This window comes from Schistocerca gregaria, chromosome X (assembly GCF_023897955.1).
Source record: "Schistocerca gregaria isolate iqSchGreg1 chromosome X, iqSchGreg1.2, whole genome shotgun sequence".
Lineage (NCBI taxonomy): Eukaryota > Metazoa > Arthropoda > Insecta > Orthoptera > Acrididae > Schistocerca > Schistocerca gregaria.
Window position 1 is genome coordinate 199,166,963 of NC_064931.1, and position 27,704 is coordinate 199,194,666.

The 27,704-nt window shown below is 42.8% G+C and overlaps 1 protein-coding gene across 1 annotated transcript in view; it reads right to left on the bottom strand.

Moving 5' to 3' along the window:
* LOC126297423 (transcription factor 12) overlaps positions 1–27,704 on the bottom strand; it is a 649,790-nt gene that overhangs the window by 470,390 nt on the left and 151,696 nt on the right. The window contains exon 3 of the mRNA XM_049988225.1: positions 3,953–4,052. Within this exon, the coding sequence (XP_049844182.1) occupies positions 3,953–4,052 (100 nt within the window). The remainder of the gene's footprint in view (positions 1–3,952; positions 4,053–27,704) is intronic.

Consider the following 27,704-nt stretch of genomic DNA (forward strand, 5'->3'; position numbering starts at 1 on the left):
GTGTGTGATGACCTTAGGTTAGTTAGGTTTAAGTAGTTCTAAGTTCTAGGGGACTGATGACCTCAGATGTTAAGTCCCCTAGTGCTCAGAGCCATTTGAACCATTTTTGAACAAAGGTCCGAACACAATTCTCTGGGGAACACCTGAAGCCACATGAACGCCTGTTGATGACTCCCGATCGATGTGCTGCGTCCTCATCAACAAGAATTCCTCAGTCCAGTAATAAATCTCGTTTTGCATCCAGCAAACATATAGACTAACAGAAAAAAATTAGTGCACGCTTTTAGAGGTTACCAATTAGCTCAGGATTTGTTGCTGCAAAAGTGCATATGGAGTACATGAATTGATTACATTTACAGATCAATGGCACAAGCGGTTCGGAGGTACCAGGTACTGACCCACGGGCGGCAGTGCAATCGCTGACTCTGACATCCAGTCGATCTTACAGATGTCGATTACTGTCCCAGTATACGTTATACCACGCCTAAACGACCTGTTCACGTAGTTCTGTAAGAGTGGTTAGTTGACGAGTCACACTAGCCACTTCTCGTCCCATCATGTCCCACAAGTCCGGAGATCGTGCTGGCCAGGGAAGTTCCTGCACGTCTTGCAGAGCACGTTGAGTTTCACGGATAGTGTGCAGCCGAGCATTATCCTGTTGGAACAACACATAACCTTCCTGTCGCAAGATCGGGAAAAGAACGGTTCTAACAACAGTCTGCACGTACCCAGCGCTGGTTAGCCGGTTAGCGTCCAGAAACCTGGGGTGGAGCCTGTATGTCTTGCAAGAATGAACTCTACGAGACGGCGCGCACCAGGTCTACGCCGTGCGCGTAAACGATCTACACTTGCGTGCAGGCAGCGCCTGCTTTCATCGCTGAAGGCCGCGGCGCGCCATTCCACCTTCGAAGTGATTCTCTGACGGCATCAGTCGAGCCGTGCACGTCAGTACTGTTGTGTGAGTGGAAGACGGGCAAGAGTTGGAGTGCCCGTAGTTCCACTGTTAATAACCCAATTGCAACAGTTCGTGTTGACACATCGGGCCTCACAAGCCCTTTTGTCTGTGCAGTGGTACCTGTATGATTTGTCACTGCTGCCCTTACGATACGACGATCCTAACGGGCGTATGTGTTGCGTGGACGTCCAGAACCTCGTCTACAGGTGTGAGAATGTTCACATGATCACTGATACCAGCACCGTTCTACAAATGACGCAGAACGTCCATCGTATATGGCAATTCTCCGAACGGACCATCTTGCCACTCGGAAGGCCCAGCGGTTCTAGGCTCTTCAGTCTGGAACCGCGCGACCGCTACAGATGCAGGTTCGAATCCTGCCTCGGGCATGGATGTGTGTGAGGTTCTTAGGTTAGTTAGCTTTAAGTAGTTCTAAGTTCTAGGGGACTGATGGCCTCAGATGTTAAGTCCCATGTGCTTTAAGTGAATCATTGCTATGTTTGTACTACACCACCGAAAAGAAAATTAGTACACCGGGAAAGACGACGTCGATTTTGATCCAATGGCAATATATGCCACCTAGGGGATAGTAGATGTACTGATAACGGTCTAACGTCATCCCCCAACAGCATAGCTATCAGAGCGTCATCTGTGCCTGATCTTTAAGAGGGTATGCTCACAGCCAGAAGACTGTGCGGTGCAAACGTGTGAAGCAAGCAGGCAACTACGCCACGGAGATGCACTCGTGCTTCCTACAGCCAAATGAGCGAGTACGTAGATAGCGCAAGGATGGAAAGGAAAATGACCATGTCTTCTTCAGATTAACCCCGTCACTAGTCAGATCGATCGATTTAGACAGACAACCTGAGTCAAGAGGGCCGGAGGGACGTTTGAAGCCCACTTCTCCCGAATATGTGCCTGTTCAACCATCATGCGGCACTCGTAGGAAGGGAAAAGACCAAATGGAAAAAAAAATAAAAAATAAAAAAATTGGTTCAAATGGCTCTGAGCACTATGGGACTTAACATCTGAGGTCATCAGTCCCCTAAACTTAGAACAACTTAAACCTAATTAACCTAAGGACATCACACACATCCATGCCCGAGGCAGGATTCGAACCTGCGACCGTAGCGGTCGTGCGGTTCCAGACTGAAGCGCCTAGAACCGCTCGGCCACACCGGCCGGCAAATGGACAGATCAGCTACGGTGCACGTTGGTATTATCCGACACGATGATACGAGAACGTCGAAAACGACAAGAGGTTTGTTAACGGGGCACGCTCCATCGAGTTTGATGGTGGCAGTCTCGTGTGGGGATGCTTACACAGGATGAAATGGGGGCCCCTCACACGTTTGTCATCGTCTCTCATCGGCAAGCGATTCAGGTAACACTGTCCGATAATGTGCATTCATTTGTTCCCGTACAGACCTCTACAAGCGATCCATATCATCAGCGAAACACGCTCTGCACAATCACTTCCGAATTTTGTCAGAATGGTGTGAGGAACATTCAAGTGACGAGTGTGTACTTTTATCGTCATCTAGCCTAATTACATTTAGAACGTGAGGAGCGCCATCGAACAAGATCCGCGTGCCTAGGGCCAAACCCGACCCGTCAATGTGACATGTGATAGACAGTTGAGGAGTCATGGGTCAAGGTGAGTGCGCGCCACTTTGCGTAGCGGATTCCACTACACGACACAATACCGCCGATAGGAAGTGCTGTGTGCTACTAAGTTGGTCTCTCTGATTCAACACCTCCTGAGTGTACTAAAATGTAACACTGTTTTGCTCATACTCGTCTGAAACTGTAATCATTTCCTTACATTCACCAGTATATGGTGGAGGGCACAACATATACCAATGATGTTTCACATCCTTCTCATGCTATTCGTTGATGGTGAGTGCAACGTGAATAACTGTTGAGACGCCTCCGTCCAAGGACGAATACGTCTAATTTTACCTTCATGGTTACTATGCGACATATACGTAGCGGAAATAAGTATGTTTTTTGACTGGTCTTGGAACGTCCACGTTATGAACTTCGAAGCAAGTCCACGTATCGCAATACGTATTCATATACAGTTTCTCAGGGAGAATACTTAGCATTTCTGTGACGTTTTCATGTTTACTCAATAATTTTTTGGGTAAAAGATTTATTAGTGATACTCATGAACGAATTACAATACCTTAGGATTCTTTCAGTGAATCTCATCTTGAAAAATAGATGCTTTGGACGAGGTTTGTTGAACGAAATCCTTAAACAAACGTCGGCCCTTCAACGCGAGATAGAAACCAACACGATCTCATCTTATCTGCCGACCACATAATTACATTTCTGTCGCTTTGTCGTCATATAAACTTCAGTTGCATCACATGGAGATTCTTAAATATTTGGCAGTTTTTAATGATTCCAGTGATTGATAGGCACTAATATATCAAATAACATCGGGTTCTTTCATCTAATCACCCACATTATCTGACTAAGTCATTTGTCTGATTAGCGTGATTCTCTCCCGATAACGTAGATAGCTCTCAATTCGATTTAAAACACAGTCTGCTTTTTTTTGTTATCTCGTACTTCCCTCACTTTACATTAGGCGTCATCAACAGAACACGTGATCACATATACGTCGCCATTGATATACTGCTCATCCAAAGAGAGCAAAATCGCTATAACTAAAGTGAAGAGCCAGTAAAAAGCTGGAAGTACTTTATGTTGGTTACTTAGAGGTTTTTTGGTGTGTTTTACCGGAACTGCGTGTACTGAAACTGGAGTGAATGCACATTTTAAACAATAAAGCTTTATACCCCTTTATTAGTAGGCGGCAGTCCGTCAAAGTCCTGATATTGAGGTAAATCCCCCGAAAAGTCTAATTATTCGTCTGCTATCCTGGAATCGAAGTTCGAACATCCAAGTTACAATGATGAAAAGTATCTACTCAAATCTCGGAAAACAGGTGACGATAAATTTAGTCAATATGGAAGACACACTTACCTGTTGATGGCTGGCGACGGGGTGGATTGCTGAAGGGAAAATACGGCGAGTCGGGTCCGAACGGTTCGCTCCCCGTACCGCCGTAACTGTTCCCGTAGGACTGCAACAAATACAAAGAAAACATAAGAAAACCACTGCCGAAAAACGTGCAATCGAATCAGGGCACTATTTGTATACCAGTAAAAGGCCGTCAAGTTCATTCCTGTGGCATGATTAATAAGACTGCTATAAAAGTAAATGTGTGGCGTTGACTGGGATATCCCTCAAGGTGCGTTAAGACACCTGTCGGAAAGTGTGTTATCCTTTCGCGCACACTGGCCACTTTACTTGCGGATTTATGAGAGTTGTGTCGTATATGTATTTGTAGAATGTAAAAGAGTGTCATTGATGCGTGTGTAGTGTATGCGTTTCAAATTTTAACTTTAAAAATCTACTCTGTTCAGAAGTAAGAGTAGTTTACGTGTGTTTCTGGAATTTTGATTAACCAAAGAACACAGAACACACACTACGTACTCTAAGACGTCTTTGTCACCGAACGTTCTGATACATTCAAAACCTGTACCAGAAGCAGATCTCATCTCAAAATTATCCAAGACATCGGACTCTCGATGAGAAGAAGTCGAGTTCAAGACTAGCTATGCAATTAATGCTTCAAATTGTTTCCCTAGATCGGTCAAAGAGAATGCCGGTATGGTTGTTTTGAATACGAACGGCCGATTTCCTTCCGCACCCTTTTCCAGTGTGGACTTATTCTCCGTCTCTACGGAGCTCATCGGCGGATGTAAGTTCAATCCTAATTTTCCTGATCTTTTATTCACAATTACCCACTTTGTCAACTCCAATCAGTCTTTAAGAAAGTCATATAACTTTTATACAATGGTAAAGCTAAGATGACCAATGACATTACACACAACTCACGATGCCAAGGAATATACTTCAGAAACACTGCTAAACAAACAGTTTTAAAACATTTAACGGAAACGGATACAGCCAGCTAATATTTGACAGGTAAATCGTAAATTCTGTCTCGAAACCTGACAGAAATTCCATAGCCAGTCTGGTGGTATGTAAAGTACACCGTCGGCGAGACACAATCAATACCTAAACGCCATCATAGTGTTGGTTATGTTACCGATGACAGAGCCATAAAAGCGGAGCTACTAAACGCAGTTATCCGAAATTCCTTCATCAAAGAGGACGAAGTAAGTACGCCAGGATTTGTATCACAAAGTAGATATCCTCAGCGTAGCAAAGTAACTCAAATTACTCTCAAAAGACAAATCTGCCTTCCAGACTGTATATCAATTAGATTCCATTCACAAAGTATGCTGATATCATGGCTCCATATATATCAGTCGTGTGGCTTGGTGGCTCATGGTCAGTTTATAAAGCTAAAGGAAGTGGATTCGATCGCTTGTCAGTTCTAAGATTTTTCCGTCCTTACAACTTCTTTCAGCTCTGGCAATGTTTGACGATGTGAAAAATGCCGAGTAGAACCGTAATTCGAAATCCACGTTAAACGCTAGGTCACCTTATAAATCGAAAGTCGGTTCAAAGGCCGGAGAACGACATCAACATACCACCACCAACAGGACAATACCTACTAAAGCACTGTGATGTTCAAAACAATCTTCGGATTGATGACTGCTTTACTTACTTAATTACTTAGCAACCATACACAACCACTAGCTCGACGAAAGATCTGCACCTCAAAACTGGTATGTTGCCCATGTCCCACCTCCACACAAGAAAGGAAATAGGAGTAATCCACTGCATTAAAGACCCATATGACTGACGTAGATTTGCAGTAGGATTTTCGGACATAATCTGTATGCGAAAGTTATGAATTACCTCTATTGACAAATAGTCAGCATAGATACAGAAAATATCGTTCTTGTGCAACACAACTTGGTCTTTATTTCATCTATCGACAAAGGATCTCAAATTGATTTCATATTTGTGGATTTCCAGAAGGCTTTTGATACCGTTTCTCACAAGCATCTCTAGATCAAATTGCGTCCCTACAGAGTATCGTTTTAGTTGTGCGACTGGATTCACGGTTTCCTGTCAGAAAGGTCACAGTGCGCAATAATCAACGGAAAACCGAGTAAAACTGAAGTGATTCTGGCGTTCCCCAATGACGTGTGAAAGGCCCCCTGCTGTTCCTAATATACCTAAACGATTTAGGAGACAATATGAGCAGCCCTCTTAGACTGCTTGCAGAAGATGCTGTCATTTACCTTCTTATAAAGTCATAACAAGATAAAAATGGAATTGCCAAATGATCTAGACAAAACATCTTCAGAGTACAAAAAGTGGTAACTGACTTCAAATAATGAAAAGTGTAAAGTCATTCACAAGAGTACTAAAAGGAATCTGCTAAATCTCGGTCACACGATTAATCACACAATTCTAATGGCTGTAAACGCAACGAAATACTTAGGGATAACAATGACGAACTACTAAAATTGGAACGATCACGCGGATAGTGTTGTGGCGTGGGCACCAAGAGACTGTGCGTTAGTGGCAGAACACATAGAAAGTGCAACACATCTACTAAATCAGGGGAGCCGAACCTTTTAGCTTTTCTGTGCCTCACTGGATGAAGTCGAGTATTTCTGGGTCGCACATAATCTACTTGACATTAAAAATAGCCACTGAGCAAAAAAATTAGGATTTATTAATTTACGATTATTTATTCTAAAAAAGCAAGACTGAATTAATTTGACATTTTATATATGAGATATCGTTAATAATTTATATATACTATTTACAAATCATAGAATTAATTTGGAATTTGACTCTAAATTTGGGAAACTAATGTATCAGTAAAAGGTATCGTATAAATACAATAATTTTGATTATTTTTTCGAAAATCCTGAAATTGATTTTCAAGTTCTCGCATCAAATCGAGAAGTATAGCTTTGTATTTCATCCCCTCTTTAGTATTATGTTTGTCCAACGCGCTAAAATTAAAGAAACCATGTGTACTTGTGCTTGCCATAATTTGGAACGCGTTTATTGTTCGAAACCTCGTGCTCATAAGTATGTTTCTACCTTGAATACGTGTGTTTAGCACTCAAATCTACCAAAAATGCTTAATATGCCACCCAGTTGGCATCGTCAAGTTCCGGTGCAGATTTTGCTTTTGATTTCTTGAACGATTAAATTTAATTATGCTACATCTTTTTAACACCTGGCCTAGACTCTCCCATCTTACTTCTGTAAAATATACGATATCACCACATTCAGCGTCCAAAATTCCAAGAAATTCCTGGAACTGGCAATGATTCATTCCCCTGGCTCTTATAAAATTCACAGTCCTCACGACGATTTGCATAACGTGATCCATTTTAAAGCTTTTCTGCATAAATTTTCTTGGTGTCTGACGGATTGGCCGGTTACTAGAACGAGACTCTGGGAGTTCAAGTATAGCAAGGACGGCAGCGTTGAGAACGGGTCTAACCAATAACAGAATACCTTCGTGTAGCGGTAGTTTCAAATTGAAAATATTCAGTTCATTATAATTTCACGTAAACAGAGTTTTATGGATTTTTTTATTACCGATGACGTGATACCCACTTCTTGGGCTGCATATGGCCGGCGGACCCGCGGTTGAACGGCCCTTCACTAAAAAAACGGTCTACACTCCGTTTGTCCGTCCTCTTTTGGAGTGTTTCTGCACGGTATGGCAGCCTCACCAGATAGGATTGACATAGGACACTGGAAAAGTTAAAAGAAGGATAACTCGTTTTATACTATCGCGAAATAGGGGAGAGAACGTCACGAATACGATACGTACGCGAATTGGAGTGGCAGTAGTTGAAAGAAAAGCGTTTTTCGTTGCGGTGAGATCTTTTCACGAAATTTCAGCCACCACAATTTTCTCCTCAGAATGTGAATATATTTTGTTGACGCCCATCTACGCAGGGAAAATGATCAACGGAATAAAATAAGAGAAATCAGAGCTCACACGGAAAGACTGACGTGTTCGTTTTTCCCGTGCGCTGTTAGTGTGAAGCGGTAGAGAAGTAGTGTGAAAGTGGTTCGATGAAACCTCTGCCTGACACTTAAATGTGGAATGCAGAGTAATCATGTAGATGCAGATAGAGATATATAACAGTACAAATTTCATGAAAAATACGTATATAATTTAACAGAAATTGATATCAGTTAATTAAAAGATATGAGTCAAATTTTCTTTTTATTCATTATTTTGAATTTCTTGGATTTCACGTTTGAAATCATTACATTGAAAATGTTCATTAATTAACTGTTGATTACTTGAAGTCAACTTCTGGAATAAATTGTATCTTACGCTAAACACGTGTATGTGTGTGTGTGTGTGTGTGTGTGTGTGCGCGCGCGCGTGTGTGTGTGTGTGTGTGTGTGTGTGTGTGTGAGAGAGAGAGAGAGAGAGAGAGAGAGAGAGATTATTTCTTCCGCAAGTCAGGGTTTGCACCATTATCACTCACTGCTAAGATATCGTTGTGTTTATCTTCATCGAAACGGAAGTGTAGCTGCGTGAATTCAGATCTCTTTATGGAACTCACTTTCTTTTATTATTGAGGGAGCTTTTTACTATTTACGTTCTAATTTTGCACGGAATATTAATGTGCAAACCTGGTAAAAAAAGACATCGTTATCATTTCAATCACACACATTTTTTCTTGATTTGTATGGGCTTTCTAGTCATAAAAATTGGTGTGGTTTCATTTCTTGCGTAGTTTGCATATTGAGCTGTTTGTGTGTTTGCATAACGGCATTTTTATTTGGCTAACATATTCGATCAGATAGGCAGTACTGTAAAATTAAAATATCCGAAATTTCAAACACAGAAGAAAAAGGGACAAATGTATTGCTCTGCGCCACAGAAAAAAACTGTTGTGCAACAAATACTCTGAGTACAAAAAATGGTGATAAATCAAGACTATTACAAGTTAGAAATATGAGTCCACAAACTACATGGAGTAAGGAATTGTGATGTGATGTACGTAAAAACTGTCATAAGTTAGAAGTAGTGGGAGGAGATGAACATGTGAGAAAAATTGTGGATTTTTGTCCACTGTACTAGGTCTCCGCCTTACGTGCGCAGCACAATACAAACTGATTTAGACATATTCAAGGCCCTGAGTAAGATACAAACGGTAGTGTACTTTTATTACAAGCAAAGATCCAAACAAATTTTAGCTCTCCCGAACATTTAATAATCTGTTAATCCAAAATCATCCTCTGCTGTAATGCGTTTATTTCGCTTACTACATAAAGTATAATTTTATCACTTTTGCACTTAGCCAGCAGTAAATGTTTCAATCATTACTTAGCATGTTGGTGAGGAGATGGCTAGTGCTAAAATGTGCCTTTCTTTGTTTCCTAAGTGATCTCACAGCGTGAGTGTGGAAGACTGTTTAATGAATACCAACGTAATTCAGACACAATTTGGACTCTATAATACACCCATTATAACGAATTTAATACCTGAACCGTTTGTCACAATAGAACTGGGGCAATACTGAGTGCTTGTGCCCACAGAAGTTATTTTTAAGTCATTTAACATTGTAACTATATGTTTCGTTATTTTACTACAGCTGTTGAATACGACACCTCATTCGGCCACCGATAAAGATCTCCACGCTACGTAGTCTGCCTCACGTATTAGAAATGTACACAACACCTTGAGAAACATTATGAACAAATCCTCTTGAAACCTGCAATGAGACAGTACAATAACGCGCAGTTTTATGAGTCGTCACTAATAGCATCTAATTCAGAACTTTTACAACAATATTGGTTACGGACTAGCACTGTCGATCTAAAGATAGCTGACAGAATAACGACACAATATAATTTAACATAGCGTCCTTGAATGAGGGTTTCAGATCAACAACCTTGTTGCTGCAACTGGCATAGCAAATGTAGTGAAATACACTGACGAAAAAAAGAATCCCAACACCATAAAATAATTATTGTAGGGTAAAGACATTTAGGGAATACATTTGTCTATATAACGTATTTAAGTGACTAACGAAACATAATCACAGGTTAAAGTAAGAGCGAGATAATCCATTGCAAATGTGGAATACTGGCACATTAATAACCAGTGCAACCTCCAGAATGTTGAATGCAAGCATTTAAACGTGCATGCATTGTAATGTACACGTGCCGGATGTCAGTTTGCGGGATGGAGCTCCATGTCTGTTGCATTTGGTTGGTCAATACAGGGACAGTTAATGCTGCTTGTGGATGACAGTGGAGTTACCGCCCGACGGTGTCCCTTATGTGCTCGATATGTGACAGATTTGGTGGTCGAACACGCCAAGGCAACATGTTGAGACTCTGTAGAGCATGTTGGCTTACAACAGCGGTATGTGAGCCAGGGTTATCCTGTTGGAAAACACACCCTGGAATGCTGTTCATGAATGGCAGCACAACAGGTCGAATCACCAGACTGACGTCAAATTTGCTGGGTTTGTGAGATAACCTCGAGAGAGCTCCCGCTGGCATACGAAATCGCACCCCAGAATGTAACTCCACGTATAGGTCCAGTTTGTCTAACACACAGACAGGATGATTGCAGGCCCTTAACTGGCCTCCTCCTAACCAACGCACAGGCAGTACTCGCACCGAGGTAGAACCAGCTTTCATCATACAGCACAACAGACCTCCAGCCTGTCCTCCTTTCGCTTGACACCACTAAAGTCCCAAATGGACGGTGGTTTGAGGTCAGTGGAATGCACGCTACAGGGCCTCTGCCTCGAAGGTATCCTTGAAGTAACCGATTTGTAACAGTTCGTTGTGTCACTTTGGTGCCAATTGTTGCTCAAACTGCTGCTACAGATGCATTACGATGCGCTAGAGCCACACGCCAATCTCCATGGTCTCCCCTTTCGGTAGTGCTACGTGGCTGTCTGGGACCCCTGTCTTTTTGCGACCGTACATTCTTGTGAGCACCGCTGGCAGCAATCATTTACAGTGGTTACATTCCTGCCATGTCTTTCAGAAGGAACATCCAGCTTCCCATAGCCCTATTACACGACCCCATTCAAAGTGAATGAGGTGTTGATGATGGCATCTTTGTCGCCTTACAGGCATTATTGACTAACATCAACACACCTCGTAAAATTTCAAAGGTAATTAACGCTCACGAACGTTACTGCGTGTGTTTAAAGCAAACCTGATTCCCATCCTCACAGCGGTGGAACTAGAGCCACTCTTAAGCGACTGGCGTGAAATCTGAAGAGCCATCATCTTTCAGACGTAGAAATTGGCCTAAAAACTTTCGTTTATGTCCCAGAACTCCTTCTTGGTATTGCAATTTTCTTTCTCATCGCTGTATGTAAAATCCTTACTGCGATAAAAGAGTAGATCAACGTTTCTCATTGAGACAAAGAGCATGAAAACGTCTTTCCACTGTTTCTGATGTTCAACAGAAAAAATTCTACACAGATTCATTTATTTTAAGGTATTTTTTGTTTGCTCTACACAACTAACTTGTAATAGTACTTATTATTTCGTCGGTGCTGCCGACAGCGCTGCCTCACCATGAATATTAAATTGGTCTCAAGATGGCTGTATGAACGAAACAGGTCGCCAAATAACGTAAATCGCAGTTTAGACTGTTCTAAGATAGTTTTTGGTGGTTGTAGTCGACAATAAGTAAAATAAAAACAGAAAATCCATGCACAGAAACAGTTTATCTCATAAACAATAGGGGTACTTTTTTTAGTTCAAATGGTTCAAATGGCTCTGAGCACTATGGGACTCAACTGCTGTGGTCATCAGTCCCCTAGAACTTAGAACTACTTAAACCTAACTAACCTAAGGACATCACACACATCCATGCCCGAGGCAGGATTCGAACCTGCGACCGTAGCAGTCGCACGGTTCCGGACTGTGCGCCTAGAACCGCGAGATCACCGCGGCCGGCGTACTTTTTTTTTTTAAAAAAAATAAGAGAAGAGTGCAGACGATAGCCTATGAACATTGTTGTATTCAGACGCAGCAGTATTTACGAATTTCGTTGGATTCTGGAAGAGGAAACCTCGTCTCGTAATCTGCCCTAGAAATGTTCTTTGCGTTTGTCAGAATTCCATATAGAGGCGTAAGCCTCTAGGTAGGAGACGGTGCTGATACTATTGCGGTACATTCAGCCAAGTTCTACCTTCAAATGGATCAGTTCATTAGTAAATGGTGGACAGGTCGTTATCTTTAATTCCTAAAATTATCATCACTGTTTCTGTCTTCCTTATTAACCTCGTGAAGCCTCTGCCTTTCCGATACAGTGAACAATGTATATTTTAGATTATTTGTGACCACCTAAGCTTCAGTTTCTTTTTTATAATTTGATGCTGTTTTTGTAGCATGTAATTACAGTTAATATAGCGGTTTCCTTCAGAATGGACATACAAAAAATGGCTCTGAGCACTATGGAACTTAACATCCGAGGTCATCAGTCCCCTAGAACTTAGAAATACTTAAACCTAACTAACTGAAGGACATCTCACACACATCCATGCCCGAGGCAGGATTCGAAACTGCGACCGTAGGGGTCGTGCGGTTCCAGACTGAAGCGCCTTGAATCGCTCGGCCACACCGGCCGGCAATGGATCTCTCTAACATTAAGTATTTGAAAGATTCTCGTTCGGGCAGACGGTTTTGAATTTTTTAATGACTCGGAATTTTATATTTTTATGAAAAGGTTTATGGAAATTACGACGCAGTGATTAATACATCATAAATGAAACAATTTTAGTACAAATATAACCAGTAGGATAATGCACAGTACGAAAAAATGTTCAGAGACATAATACAACTTCTCACGTTCATAAACACGATGACCTGTGGCCAAACTAGCAGAACTGATGACACATCACAACCAGAGGCGTCTTCCGTTTTGCGTCACGCTTATCTTACATAAGAGGCCGGAGAAATGTAACAGTATACAACGACGTATTTGTGGATGTGCTCTAATGTAGTATCAACGTCAGAAACAAAGCCTTACTGTCTGCTAGTGACGTCAGTGGAGTTAACTGTCATCTCTCGTTGACGTCACATCAGTTTTTGTAATCCACTTCCGGATTTAAGCCGGGGACCGCTTGTTCGAAAACTAATCTCTGTAATATCATCAGTCTGTTTCATTTAAACACTTTCACTGTACGAAAAAAGGCTTCTTGAGTTCTAGTAACCTGGCAATATGGCGTCCTCTACCGGCGATAAGACCTGATAATTTCCTGTATAACGCCTACTTCGGCATGCAAACTTAATGCAGCGTCCGAAGAGGATTTACTGCGCTCTATATATTTGTCTGTCCGCCTGCTTAGATGGGTGGTAACGTGCTCGCCTCCTATGCAAGCGGGCCCGGGTTCGATTCCCGGCCGGGTTGGAGAGTTTCTCCGCTCGTGCACTGGGTGTTGTGTTATCGTCATCATTTCATCCTCATCACCGGCGCAAGTCGCCCAATGTAGCGTCAACTGAAGTAAGACTTGCACCTCGCGCCCGAACTTCCCCGGCTGGGGAATGCCATACATGCCAAACGCTCATTTCCACACATTTGTCTAACACGAGCACTGCACAGTTTACGCATGCACTGACGTTCTATAATTCTAATCGTTTACACTTTATACTTCCTGTCTGAAAGTCATTCACGACCCACGACATTCATTCTTATATTACAGTGCTGGGAGTTTCACAAATGTACTAGTGTAAGGGAATGGTACAGATTTGGGATACCGTTTGTGAAAGTATATTCCTTGTATGGTAGAATTTCCTGAAACTCTTGTTATGCCACCTGACTTCAAAAGTAACCCGATCAACGTTGACTACGTTCAGCAGCGCAGTTGTAATTTAATGTTTAAATATTACGGATACGATTCAGTTCATTTACAACACACACATACGCGCTTACGAAGAGTTGGAGAAACAAAGGAGCAGATTAAAACTGTATGGCGGACTGAGACTCGAACCTGGGATATTTGCCTTCCGCGGGCTGGTGCTCTACCGACTGTGACGTCAAAGCAAAAGATCATGGTCCACCCTCACAGCTTTTACTTCCGCCTCTACATCATTTCGTGACTTCCAAAGCTCCCAGGTTCGAGTCCCGGTCCGCCACATGGTTTTAATCTGCCAGAAAGTTTCAAATCACTCCGCTGCAGAGTGAAAATTCATTCTGGAAACAAATGAGCAGTTCACAATTCAGAACAAATTTTTTAGTTGTGACAACCACAATACTTTGCAAACATTAAGTTAAGCATGCACACACTGTGCTGCTGCGAAAGAGAGCAGGTCAGCGGATGTGGCTAACCGACGAGTAAATTGGGTTTGCGAGTAATGTGCTCCTTCCGTTTTCATACGATGTTAACGGAGGTGGCCCCGAGCAAATTGGATACTGGCCCGAAGAAATGAAGGAGTAAGCCAACATCTGGAGGTGAATAGAGCCATTTTTCCACTTTACACTCCTGTACGCGTGTGATTCAGAGAAGCGTCTATGCATAGTTTAAAGAGGTTCTGTCTCCTTTCATATACAGAGTGATTCCGTGATGATGTTGCAAACTTTTAAGGATGATGCAGAAGGGTAAAGGTATCAATATGGTCGGCAAACGAGCGAATCGAAAGTTATAAGCGGAAATCGTTCTGATACCTCTGACAGTAGACTACAAGTACTGGCACTGTTGTTGGCACGATTGTACGGCAACTTTCAGAGGTTGATCGAAACAAGAAAAATAAATAAATATGGTCTCTAACATGCATACTTTAAAAGCTATCAACACTTGTTCAACTTTGATATTGAGAAAAACATCTACTGCAAGCGCTTTGGTTTCCACAATTTGGTGAAGGTAGTATGGGCCACAAAAGTTCTGTAAATATGGGCTCCATCCCGCCTACATTACGAACTATTGGTTTTTATTCAATAGAAGACATGTGCTTCACAGCAGCGAAGATGAACAAATGCTCACAGATCTGCAGATATCCATTTTAGAGCCCATATTTACTAGACTTTTTTCTTGCATTGGTCCATCCTAGCTCCTCTGAAAATCGCCTACTATACAATCTTAATAGCAACAGTACCGGTACATGTGTTCCACTGTCAGAGGAATCACAACGATTTTCGTTTATAACTTTCGGCTCGGTCGTGTCTGGTCTATTTACCCTTCTCCATCATTCCTGAAAGATCGTAACATCACCACTGAATCGCCCTGTACAAAACTGACATTTTCACACATAGAAGTACGTATGTGTAGGCTTATACATAAACGGTCTTTCTTCGCGCAACACGTAACGATTCTTCGATTTTCTACAGGCCTACTATTATAATTGGGCAACGGCCTTGCCGGTTCCCGTGAAATCACCGAAGTTAACGCGCTGTTGGGCGTGATCGGCACTTGGATGGGTGACCATCCAGCCGCCATGCGCTGTTGCCATTTTTCGGGGTCACTCAGCCTCGTGATGCTAATTGAGGAGCTACTCGACCGAATAGTAGCGCCTTCGGTCAAGAATACCATCATAATGACCGGGAGAAAGGTGTGCTGAGCCCACGCCCCTTCTATCCGCATCCTCCTCGGAGGATGACGCGGCGGTCGGATGGTCCCGGTAGGCCACTCGTGGCTTGAAGACGGAGTGCTACTATCATAATTCCCATCAAAAAATGAATTACTTCTATAGCTGATAAAAGGCAGTGGGCCGATTGCAACTCCTATGGAGATGATGAAAGCCGTCGGACAGCGATATGCCCACATACAAATGACGGTAGTATCGCGTACACAAGGTACTAAAGGCAGTGCATTGGAGGAGCTCTCGTTTTTACTCAAGTGATCCATGTGAAAGGATCTCCGGCGTTTATTATGGCCGCACGACAGCAATTAACAGACTTTTTACGTGGAAAGATAGATGGAGACACAAGCATAGGACATTCAATTTTGGCAATCGTCACGGAATTCAATACTACGAGATCCACACTGTCAAGAATGTGCCGAGAATACCGATTTCAGTAATTACATCTTACCACCAAAAATGCAGAGGCCAACGGCCTTTGCTTAACGACCAAGGCTAGAAGCGTTTGCGTAGAGTTGTCTGTACTAACAGACCAGCAACATTGTGTGAAATAAACCTTAAAAATCAATGTGGGACGTACGACGAACGGCGAAATTTAGCGTTAATGTGGTATGGCAACAGACAATCGAAACGAGTGCTTTTGCTAACAGCACGACAGGGCCTGCAGCGCCTCTCCTGGGCTCGTGACCATATCGGTTGGACCCCACACGACAGGAAAACCGTGGCCCGGTGAAACGAGTACCGATTTCAGTTGGTAAGAGATGATGCAGGGTTCGAGCATGGCAGAGACCCCACGAAGCCGTGGACCCAAATTGTCAACAAGGCACTGTGAAAGCTAGTGTTGGCTCCACAATGGTGTGGGCTGTGTTTACATGGAATCAACTGGATCCTCTGATCCAACTGAACCGATCACTGACTGGGCAGCCATTCATGGACTTCACATTCCCAAACAACGATCTCATGTCACCGAGCCACAATTGTTCGCAAGTGGTTTGACATGGTTTCGCGTGAGAGATTTATAACATCCAGATTTTTTGAGTGGTCCATTTCATTTTTTCTAATAGTTTTAATTGCTATTTGCATAGCACACCAATCCCACTGCTTTCGGGCTCTTGAAGTTATTTCTGAAGCAGTTCCTATAACTAAAACAAGTTGTGAAAGTACGGTACAAATAAGGGAGACGAGTATTCCATATTGGTGACACAGAAATTTTGAAATTCAGAAACGCAAATAAAATCGAAAATTCAATATAAATAGGCAACAAACACGCCATTTTACGGTTTAATGTATTAGGTAAACGTCTGTTTACAAAATATATTAATAATTTACGTTTTATGACAAGCATGAAAATGAAAACCAGCAACCTGCGACAATTATGCTTCCTAATGAATTAGGTAAACCGGCTTCACTCACTCACAATGGTTGCCAACTGTAATATGAATGCATCCCAGAGCAGTCTACAGTTGCTGAACGTAGTTTTTAAGCAACTAGCCGAAGTACAGCACTTACAAGACGAGAAATCATAGTATTCCATATTACTATCACTATTTCAGATTTTTACCTATTCCTCTAATAAAATCCGTCTACTGTCTTTACAATAGGGGTTTTACTATGCCAATGTGAAGTTCGGAGTGACAGTTTTTTAAGTATTAATTGTGGAACAGTGTAAACAAGATGGTGGAGAAACCTCCCTGACTTATACACAAAAGAGACCAACAAAATTGGAAGAAACGCGTTTCTGGCGTGATAACATATGCTGTCTGATCTAAAGTATCCGGATACATATTAGTGGACATTAAATATGGGGAGTGTCCACCCTTAACCTTTATTAGGCTTGAACTCTGCTAGGGACACACACACACACACACACACACACACACACACACACACTGATGAGCCAAAGAAATTGGTGCCTCTGGGAGCGCGAAGAAGTGCCGCAACACTACTTGGGATGGGCTCGACTAATGTCTGAAGTAGTGCTGGAGGGAACTGACTCCATGAATCCTGCAGGGCTGTCCATAAATCCGTAAGAGTACGAGGGGGTGGAGATCTCTTCTGAACAGCAAGTTGCAAGGCGTCCCATATATGCTCAATAATGTTCATCTCTGGGGAGTTTGGTGGCCAGCGAAAGTGTTTGTTCTCAGAAGAGCGTTCCTAGAGCCCCTCCGAAGGAATTCTGGACATGTGGGGTTTCGCATTGTCCTGCTGGAATTGCCGAAGCTCATCAGAATCCACAACGGACATGAATAGACGCAAGTGATCAGACAGGATGCTTACGTACGTGTCACCTGTCATAGTCGTATCTAGACGTATCAGGGGTCCCGATCACTCCAACTGCACACGCCCCACACAATTATAGAGCGGACACCAGCTTGAAGAGTCCCCTGCTGACATGCAGTATCCATGGACTTATGAGGTTGACTCCATACCCGTACACGTCCCTCCGTTGGATACAATTTGAAACGAGACTCGACGGACCAGACAACATGTTTGCAATCATCAACAGTCCAATGTCGGTGTTAAAGGGCGCAGGCGAGACGTAAAGCTTTGTGTCGTGCAGTCATCAAGGGTACACGAGTGGGCCTTCGGTTCGGAAAGCCCTTATCTATGATGTTTCGTTGCATGGTTTGCACGTTGACACTTGTTGTTATCCCAGCCCAATTTCTTTGGCTCTGTAGCAATTTGCGGAAGGGTTGCACTTCTTTCACGTTGACCGATTGTCTTCAGTCGTCGTTGGCCCCGTTCCTGCAGGATCTTTTTCCGGCCGCAGCGATGTCGGAGATTCGATGTTTTACCGAATACTGATATTCACGGTACACTCGTGGAATGGTGGTACGGGAAAATCCCCACTTCATCGCCACCTCGGAGATGCTACATCTCATCGCTCGTGTGCCGACTATAGCAACACGTTCAAACTCACTTATATCTTGATAACGTGCCATATTAGCAGCATTAACTGATCTAACAACTGCGCCAAATACTTCCTGTCTTATATAGGCGTTGCCACCCGCAGCGCTGTATTCTGCCTGTTTACATATCTCTGTATTTGAATACGCATGCCTATACCATTTTCTTTGTCGCTTGATTGTATAATGAGGTGCCTCAATGTTTGAGAGGAACGACAGCTCATTATTCCGCAAGAAACGAAACCAGAGAACGTTGCGATCGGCTTAACTCATCCCAAAGGTTTTCCATGGCTTCGGGTCGGGACTCTGGACAGGTCAGACCATTTAAGGTATATTATCGCCCACAAACGGTTGCATCACGTATGCTACTTTGACAGGGTGCATTGTCATGTTTATACAATCATCGCCTCCGATCCGTTCCTCTACTCTACGTTGTAAATAATGCAGAAAACATAAGATCGTACACTTCTGCGTTTACGGTTCGCTTAGCCACAATAAGGAGACCACACGATAACACAATAACTACCCCTATACCGTAACACCAGCACCTCCGTAGTTCACTGTTGGCACTACACATGATGGCAGGTAACGTTTTCCAGGCATTCGCCCATCGGACTGTCAGAGTATAGCGTGATTCACCATTCAAATGGCTCATTTCAAGTCATCCACTGTCCAGTGGCGTCGCTCGGTAGCCCCTCAAGCGCCTCTTGATTTGGCTACAGAAATTTGTAGCTTGTGAGGAGCTGCTCGAACACTGCAATCCACTCTTTTTAACTCCCTACACACAGTCAGTGTGTTAGTCTGTCTTGGTTTATGTGTGGCTGTTCCTCCGCGTTTCCACTTCATAATCACATCACCTAAAGTCGGCCTGGGCAGCTCCAGAAAGTCGAAGTCTCTGAGCTCTACCGACCGACCCATTCCGCTTTCACTGCTTCTCTGCTGGCAACACAATTCTCCCCGTCTCCTTTTATACTGGCAACTCCGTCTTTTGTGACATGCAATGGTCAATTAAGCACTATGAAGTTGTGTCCAGATACTTTTAATGACATAGTGTACGAGCTAACGCCCTGGTAACGAAGCTGTGACTTCGAAATAAAAACTGGAATAGTAAAAACACTACTAAAAAGACAGTAGACGGATTTATTATGAAGGTTTCTAATAAAGTTACTGTCACTGGTAGGTCAGTTACGAAGAAAGTATTTTGTACATCTCATTAATAAAGCTGATTTTCTGCAAGGGAGTTTATCATTATTTCCTTGTATTCATACTGAAATTAATGCACGGTTTTTCTATTACGAGCAAAGGTACCTAATATCCTGATCGTTTCGGCCTGTATGAGAAGAACTGTATTCCCAGAAATTTTGAAGTCAATTTTTTATACATAATACTTCATTGTAAATTTCGATAATATACCCTCACGAGACCAAATGATACAGCACTAGAATAAGTATTTGTTACCCTTCGTCGCAAGTGTATAAACTTGAAATTCTCTGGAAATGTTCATATAGTAGTACAGTAAAATGTTTTTGACGCAACTACCTGGCATTCAGATGCATTCTACAATCGTAGAGATTGCACAGGTGATATTTAACATGAGAAAATAGGAGGTGCTGACTGAAACTGTGCGCATTAGTTGATTTATAAAAATCCACTCCGCGACGAGTAGTGGCAGGAAACCCATTACGTAGCCCTTATACACAACTGTTTTGTCTGTCTCAAAATTATATCTTACACGCTTGTATAGTATCTATTCTGGACGGTTCAGTGGATCGTTTCTAATGCCTTACCGAAAAGTCTGTGCAGCGTAGACTTTATCATTGCTCTCCATTAACACAAACTAACGAGTTTGTTCGAGCGAAAGGTAATCCCCTGTGCCGTCAGGCTAAAGGGATATTCTTCACTCAGATACTCTAGCGAGCAAGAGAAACGATTAATATCCATTCGCGCCCTGGACATTTCTTGTGTTGCAGTCCATATCAAATCAAAGATAAAGCTGCAGCTGCCTCAGACCGCACATACAGCGAGACGATTTAAAACTTCCTTATTTGTAGGACAAAGAGAAAAAGAAAGAAAGAAAGAAAGAGAGAGAGAGAGAGAGAGAGAGAGAGAGAGAGAGAGAGAGAGAGAAAGTATAACGCTGTAGCAAAATGTAGATAACTAACACACTTTTCTCCTGTAATCGTTATCTAATGTTTCAGACATAATATATGTCACAAGAAAGCTACAGCTTCTGCTTTCAACCGGCGAACGTAATTTCGCAATCGCCGTGCGAATTATCTGCAAACATACCATCACATTATCTCAGTTCTACAGTTCCGAAGTTCATGACACACGTGCGAACGCTAAACTGAAACGAATGTTATCAATAAAAATTAATTTAATTGGGCTCAGTTCACTAGAGTAAGAAGAGATATCGTTTCCGTGAAATGGTGATATACACTGTTCGTAGAAATATTTGTCTTTCCAAATTGATGCGTCAGTTGCTCTGCCAAGTTTAGTGTCACATCTCGCTCGCCGATCACTGTGTCAGCTTTAATTGCAGACATCAAGGCGCCTAAGGTAGGTTGTGTTTACCACACATGTCTTCGCCAATTAACGCGATTGTCAACTTTCATCTACGACCTGCAGAGGATTAATCACATTTAACTTGGGTAACATCGGCGTTCTTGGAGCTTCAAGCACAGCTAAATAGAACACACATTACTCCATTGATCTTTCCTCATCAAATATCCATACACACCACTCCTATGACATATCCGCTAAAGCTCCTATAACCGTTGCCATCGTACTTCTCATCAGCGCAGGCACTGCAATATCGTATTTATCCGCCGACACCGCGAAAACGACGTTCAATTAAAATGTCTACGCTGTACAGGAATATACACATGGATGTACGAGTGCAGGTTGTGATTCAAATGGCTCTGAGCACTATGGGACTAAACATCTATGGTCATCAGTCCCCTAGAACTTAGAACTACTTAAACTTAACTAACCTAAGGACATTACACAACACCCAGTCATCACTGCAGGTTGTGGACACAAAGCTGACGACATACGGAAGTTTGGGTCTGGCCGTGAGTCGTGCTCGGATAGCCTAAGTGTAAGACGACCGATCACGATAAGACGGAAATCCCGGTTCGAGTGCTGGTCGGGCACAAATTTTCATTGTCATTCCATCATAAAGCTGATGGTTGACCATATTCACAACTGCGATACATTTTATATATTTTACAATGGCTGTGGTAGCTGCAATGCCTGCTCCTTCGGACATGAATGCATGTCCGAAGGAACATTGCTTCATATTTCTGAACAACACAGGCACTGCAGTATCGTACTTTTTAAGAAGGTATGGCGTTTCCATACAATACCTATATCAAAAACTGCTGCATTCTATTCTTTTTAATCACAAGAGTTTTACTACTGCAATGCAGAATCAGCAACAGTTTGTCCAACAACTATGTACTACACTAGAGGTAGTCGACCTTCTTTACGTACCGCCCAGCGGTTCCATAGTGATGGTGATTTACACTGATAAGCCAGAACATTGACCACCACCCACCCCGACGTTGGATGCTGCCTAACGGCGTTGCCGGTACGTGGAGCGGTAACAAAAGTATGTAAGACACGGACGAGGGATCACCATAGTGAAGATATAGGGCTGCAGATTGGGAACTCCATTGACGTAAGTGACTTTGACAAAGGGCAGATTATTATTACGCAAAGCCTGTGAACGAGTATCTCGAAAACGGCGTAACTGGTCCAACGTTCACGTACCACTGTCGTGAGTATCTACGGAAAGAGAGAGGAGAGTGAAACTACCACTAGGCGCTAATAGTTGGACGTCCACAACTCTTCACAGATCGTGGGATTTGGAGGATGGTCTGTTCTGAAAAATAGGATAGATGGTGATCTGTGGCATTTCAGCCGAAAGAGCACAATGCTGGTGAACGCATAAGTGCTTCGGAGCACACCGTTCATTGTTCAACATGGAGCTCCGCAACAGACCCTACCCCTACGTGTTCACACGTTGCCCCACAACATCGTCAATTACGATTGCAGTGGACACCGGACCATCGGGATTCGACCGTCGATCACTGGAAACGTGTCAGCTCTTCGGGTCAACACATTTTTGCTACACTAGGTCGATGGGCGACTCCACAAACCGGCGAGGTGCAATGCGGGTCGAAACGTGCAGCGTGCCATGGACACAGGCTGGTGGGAGCAGTATTGTACTATGGGAGACATTCTCGTGCTTTCGCATGAGACGTGTGGTTGTAATCAAAGACACGCTCACTGCTCGAACTACGTGGATCTCTTCATGCTTGACGTCTTTCTCGATGGCGATGTCATCTTTCAGCAGTGTAAAGCCAGAACCGTGCTAAAGTGATTTCAGGAGCATTATAGTGGACTCACGTTAATGCCTCAGCCACCAAATTTGCCGTATGTAAATCCAATGGAACCCATGTGGGTCGGTATCGGGCGCCATCACTGTGTATGCAAATTAGCGGCCCCTTATTTACGCGAATTACATGACCTGTAATGTCACATTCCTCCACACACCTACCAATAAATGTCGGATCCGTGATACGTAGAATCAGTGGTGTAGTTCCAAAGATGGACAAAAAAGCTATTAAGCACGTGGTCATAATGTTTTGGATAATCAGTGTATAAAGCAGAGGAATAAATTTATAAAGCAGACTTAAATCAAGTTAAAGCATTTAATAATAATTCCTTACCGAATACTTTACGCCAAACTCTTATGAAAACGTAATGAAAATGTTTTTGAACTCTCCTACCGCCTACTGCCTATCATGAAAGCTGGATCACCAACTAGTTGGCGGTAGGGACCAGGTTGAATGTCACTCTACAACACAGTCCGTCCTACACCGTCAGTCCTAAAGTTCCGGGTTCCGGCACTGGTCTTGTTTCTGGCGTACAAGCGACGTCCGAGGAGTAACTGTGGCGGCAGCTTGAACCGACGAGTGTAAACAACAGATGTGCATCCGACCACTCAGTTGTGCGCAGGCAGTGCTAATTGGTGGACTCGCGTATGTAGTGTGACAACGTTTTTGTGTCACAAATAGCAATGGACCTACATCTCTTTGTTCATGACATGCTCCAGAATGTTTTGAAATAGAGAAAAACGTGTGCGAAGTTTGTCCCGCACACCTTGACCGCGAACAAAAGCAACGATTCGTGGATGCCTGTCGCGGCTTGATTAAAATGCAAAACGCACACTACTCTTTTCTGAAAAAAAAAAAAAACATCCCGGGTGATGAGATTTGGTGTTATCAATACGGACCTACCACAGAAAGACAAAATGCAGCAATTTGCAAGACAGGTCAACGCTTTGACGACATAACCGATATTTTACGCCAATGTGACGCGCAAGTTAACAGCATCTCAAAGAAGGAGTTTTCTAACAGCTCCACATTATAGTATGAACTTTCTGTGCATTGTACACAAGTAGGGGAGACTACGTAGAACACCTGAACCATTAAAAGCCCCATCTTAACTTTTCTCTATATTTTTTTTATAAACCGAGTCTCGAAACTTTTTGAACTGTTGGTGTGTATCCATTTCTTAGTGTCATCTATAAAGTTTTTTCAACAAAACTGACTTTCGGCTACACATTAGTTCGCTGAACTTACGTTTTTAAGACACATCAAGCATACATCTATATTTTCTGTGTTTGTTTCAACCACAAGTAAAGATGATCTGCAGTAACGGCACATTTACAGCTACAGCCATACTCTATACGGGACTCGAACCCGTGACCTCTACCTTATAAGGCAGCGACGCCAACTCGAGAACCCGGAGGTCGCCATCTGTCAAATATTTCACTGTAACAACAATATACGCAGCCATAGTAATTCCCTCGCTGCAATAAAAGGATAGAGAGCGAACGCAGTGGAAACGGATGATCTTTTATTTGGCAGAGCTCAAAATGTTCGATTTGTAGCCATCTTATCTACATTTTTCCCTCTCATCATTTTCGGCAAACTTCAAACGGATGGAGATGACGACCGTAACTTATTCCCCTCGAAAGTTTGGCGATTTCATTTCCAAGATTCCATCCAAGTGTTTTCTTATTTCGTTTATAATACAAACCGACGTAGATAATTCGTAAACTATTTTACTCCGCTCGTAGACAGCAATTAAACGTCGATGTAAGCAACAGTCTGCAGGAAAGAAGTGAATCTGCCACGCATAAAAATTACATATCTAAGTGCTAGTAACACGTTATCTATGAAAAGCACACAATAATCTGAAAACTTGCACTAAATTAAAGAAGAGAAAACAACATCCCTATGAGATAGTGTCCGTTTAAAGCTAACTTAGGATATGTCTCGGAAACTATAGCAATATCGTGGCACACAGCGACTAACGCTCGCATCCCATTTCTTCTTTAATTTTTTGAATTGACAATATTAATATTGAACTGGGCATACCTACGAATACTGATCCTGTTACCAATTCAAAAACCTTGAAGACAAATAACGAGCATCTGACGATTTGAAACGATCCAATATACACAGGTTTCAGGGTAGCAAAGTACATGATGAAACAACAGCTATCACTGGTGCCTGAACCTTTCTAAAAGCAAGTTGCATCGTAATAATGAAGTGACACGTCAGAAAGGAGAAGACTCGCATATATTATTTGCGACAGTAAAAACGACTGAAAAGTGAAAAAGCTGACAAAGTATTCTTTGAATGTGTCCAGTGATGTAATTCACATGCGATGATCAAGTGCCAGGACGCTTCACAGTGCTACTGCGGCAATAACTGCAGTCCGTCTTACTCTGCCCTTCGTTGGACAACTCTCGTAACAGTTATTAAACTTGTCTAGTTTATGACATCAGCGATTTTTTCGTGGAGATATTGTTTTGGACAGCAAACAGTCACAATCACATACAAAATGTTCAGGTTGCAACGTCTTTCACTTTACAGCACATGTATGTAAGTATATCGATGTTTTCAGCAACGTGTTTCATATACGAGGGTAGGCACTTTAATAGTGGCAACTATTTTTTGCAGCTCGTATACAATATATACGCGTTTCAAAGTTTTACTGACCTTAAAAGTAGTAACCAGCACTGTGTATTACCCGCTACAAGCGATGTGGAAGTTGTAGGATACCTTTAGCGGTTCAAATGGCTCTAAGCACTGTGTGACTTAACATCTGAGGTCATCAGTCACCTAGAACTTAGAACTACTTAAACCTAACTAACCTAAGGACAGCACGCACGTCCATGCCCGAGGCAGGATTCGAACCTGCGACCGTAGCAGCAGTGCGGTTCCGGACTGAAGTACCTAGAACCGCTCGGCCACAGCGGCCGGCACTCTTAGCAGTGCAAGTTGTGTAGACAGTTCGAGCGGCGCGGTCTATTGTCCAACGAATTTGTAGCAGTTCTGAAGCGAATGCCGTGAAGCGTTCCCTTCACTTTAGAAGTCGAGTTGAACCTAATCAGTCAAACAAAGTAGTAACAGCTTTCATTGTACGTGCTTGAGCATTGTCCTGCGAAACGATGGTCAGGTCCTGCAGAAAGTGTCATTACTTCTGTCTCTAAGCTGATCGTAGGTTGTGTTCCAAAAATGAACAGCATAGAGACAGAATTAATGACACTTTCTGCAGGACCTGACCATCGTTTCGCAGGACAATGCTCAAGCACGTACAATGAAAGCTGTTACTGATTTGTTGGACTGATTGGGCTGCTAAGTGCTATACCTCCTACTGCACTCCCCTGACTTAAGTCCTCGTAAGTTCAACACGATTTCTAAACTGAAGGAAACACTTCACGGTATTCGCTTCAGACCTGCTACAAATTCGTCGGGCAATAGACCGTGCCCCTCGAACTGTCAACACAACTGGCACTGCTAAGAGTATCCTACGACTTCCACGTCGCTGGCAACGCGTTATACACAATGCTAGTGACTTCTCTGAAGGCCAGTAAAACTTTGAAACACGTATCTATTTTGTACGAGCTGCAAATACATAGTTGACACTATTCAAATTCCAACCCTCGTATCATGCTACGCTATGCAGTGCTACTGTTGCTGTCTTCAGTCAATATAATATTCTCACATATATTAACTTTTCTGGTTTTTATATTGACGTTACATTACTTCAGTGTAAATCTATAATAATCTGGTAGGTTATATGAAGATAGTGAATAGCGAATACGTGGCTTTAATAGTGCACAGTAAAATAAAATGGCCGTTTGAAAACAGTTGCAGTTCGCAGAAAGAATTGTGCACGTGCAGTATATGAAATAAGGTGGATTCGAAATTGGGTGGCTGTTAAATATCTTCGATGAAAGTATCAGCTTTCTTTTTAGTTACAGACTGTGTTTCTCCTCTCTGTATTCTCAACTACTAAAAATGAAAATTTGCATGTTACTGTTGACTTTGAGGTCAGTTCAGTCGATTAAATCAGAAAATGAATGTTCACGGATGAGAAAAAGCATTACGACCACCCGCTTAATAGCTTCTCTGTCCGTCTTTGTAACGAAATACGTCACTAATTCTGCGTATTACAGATCAGACAATTTGTTGATAGGTTTGTGGAGGTATGTGGCATTAGAGGTCTACGCCAGGTCATGTAATTCGCGTAAATAACGGGCTGCTGATTTGCGAACGCGCTGACGCCACCCACTAACGACCTAGATGGGTTCCACAGGATTTACCTGCCGGCCGCAGTGACCGATCGGTTCTAGGCGCTTCAGTCTGGAACACCGCGACCGCCAAGGTCGCAGGTTCGAATCCTGCCTCGGGCATGGATCTGTATGATTTCCTTAGGTTAGTTAGATTTAAGTATTTCTAAGTCTAGGGGACTGATGACCTCAGATGTTAAGTCCCATAGTGCTCAGAGCATTTTTTTTATTTAGTTCAGGCGAATTTGGTGGCCGAGGCATCAACGTTAGTTCACTGTAATGCTCCTGAAACCACTGTGGAACAGTTCTGGCTCCAAGACAAGGACAATTATACTGCTGAAAGATGAAATCGCTGTCGGGAAAAACATCAAGCATGACGGGATGCAGGTGGTTCGCAGCTGTCAGTATGTCTTCGATTACTACAACACGCCCCATGGAAGCGCAGGAGATTGTCTCCCACAGCATAATACTGCTCCCACCAGCCTGTGTCGGTGGCGCGCTGCACGTTTCGAGCCGCCGTTCACCTCGATGACGACGTTTATGGAAACGAGCAGCTACAAAGTGCAGCAAAACTGTGATTGAACCGTAGGGCCGATACGTTTCCATTGACCAACGGTGGAACACCTATGGTCCCATGTCCAAT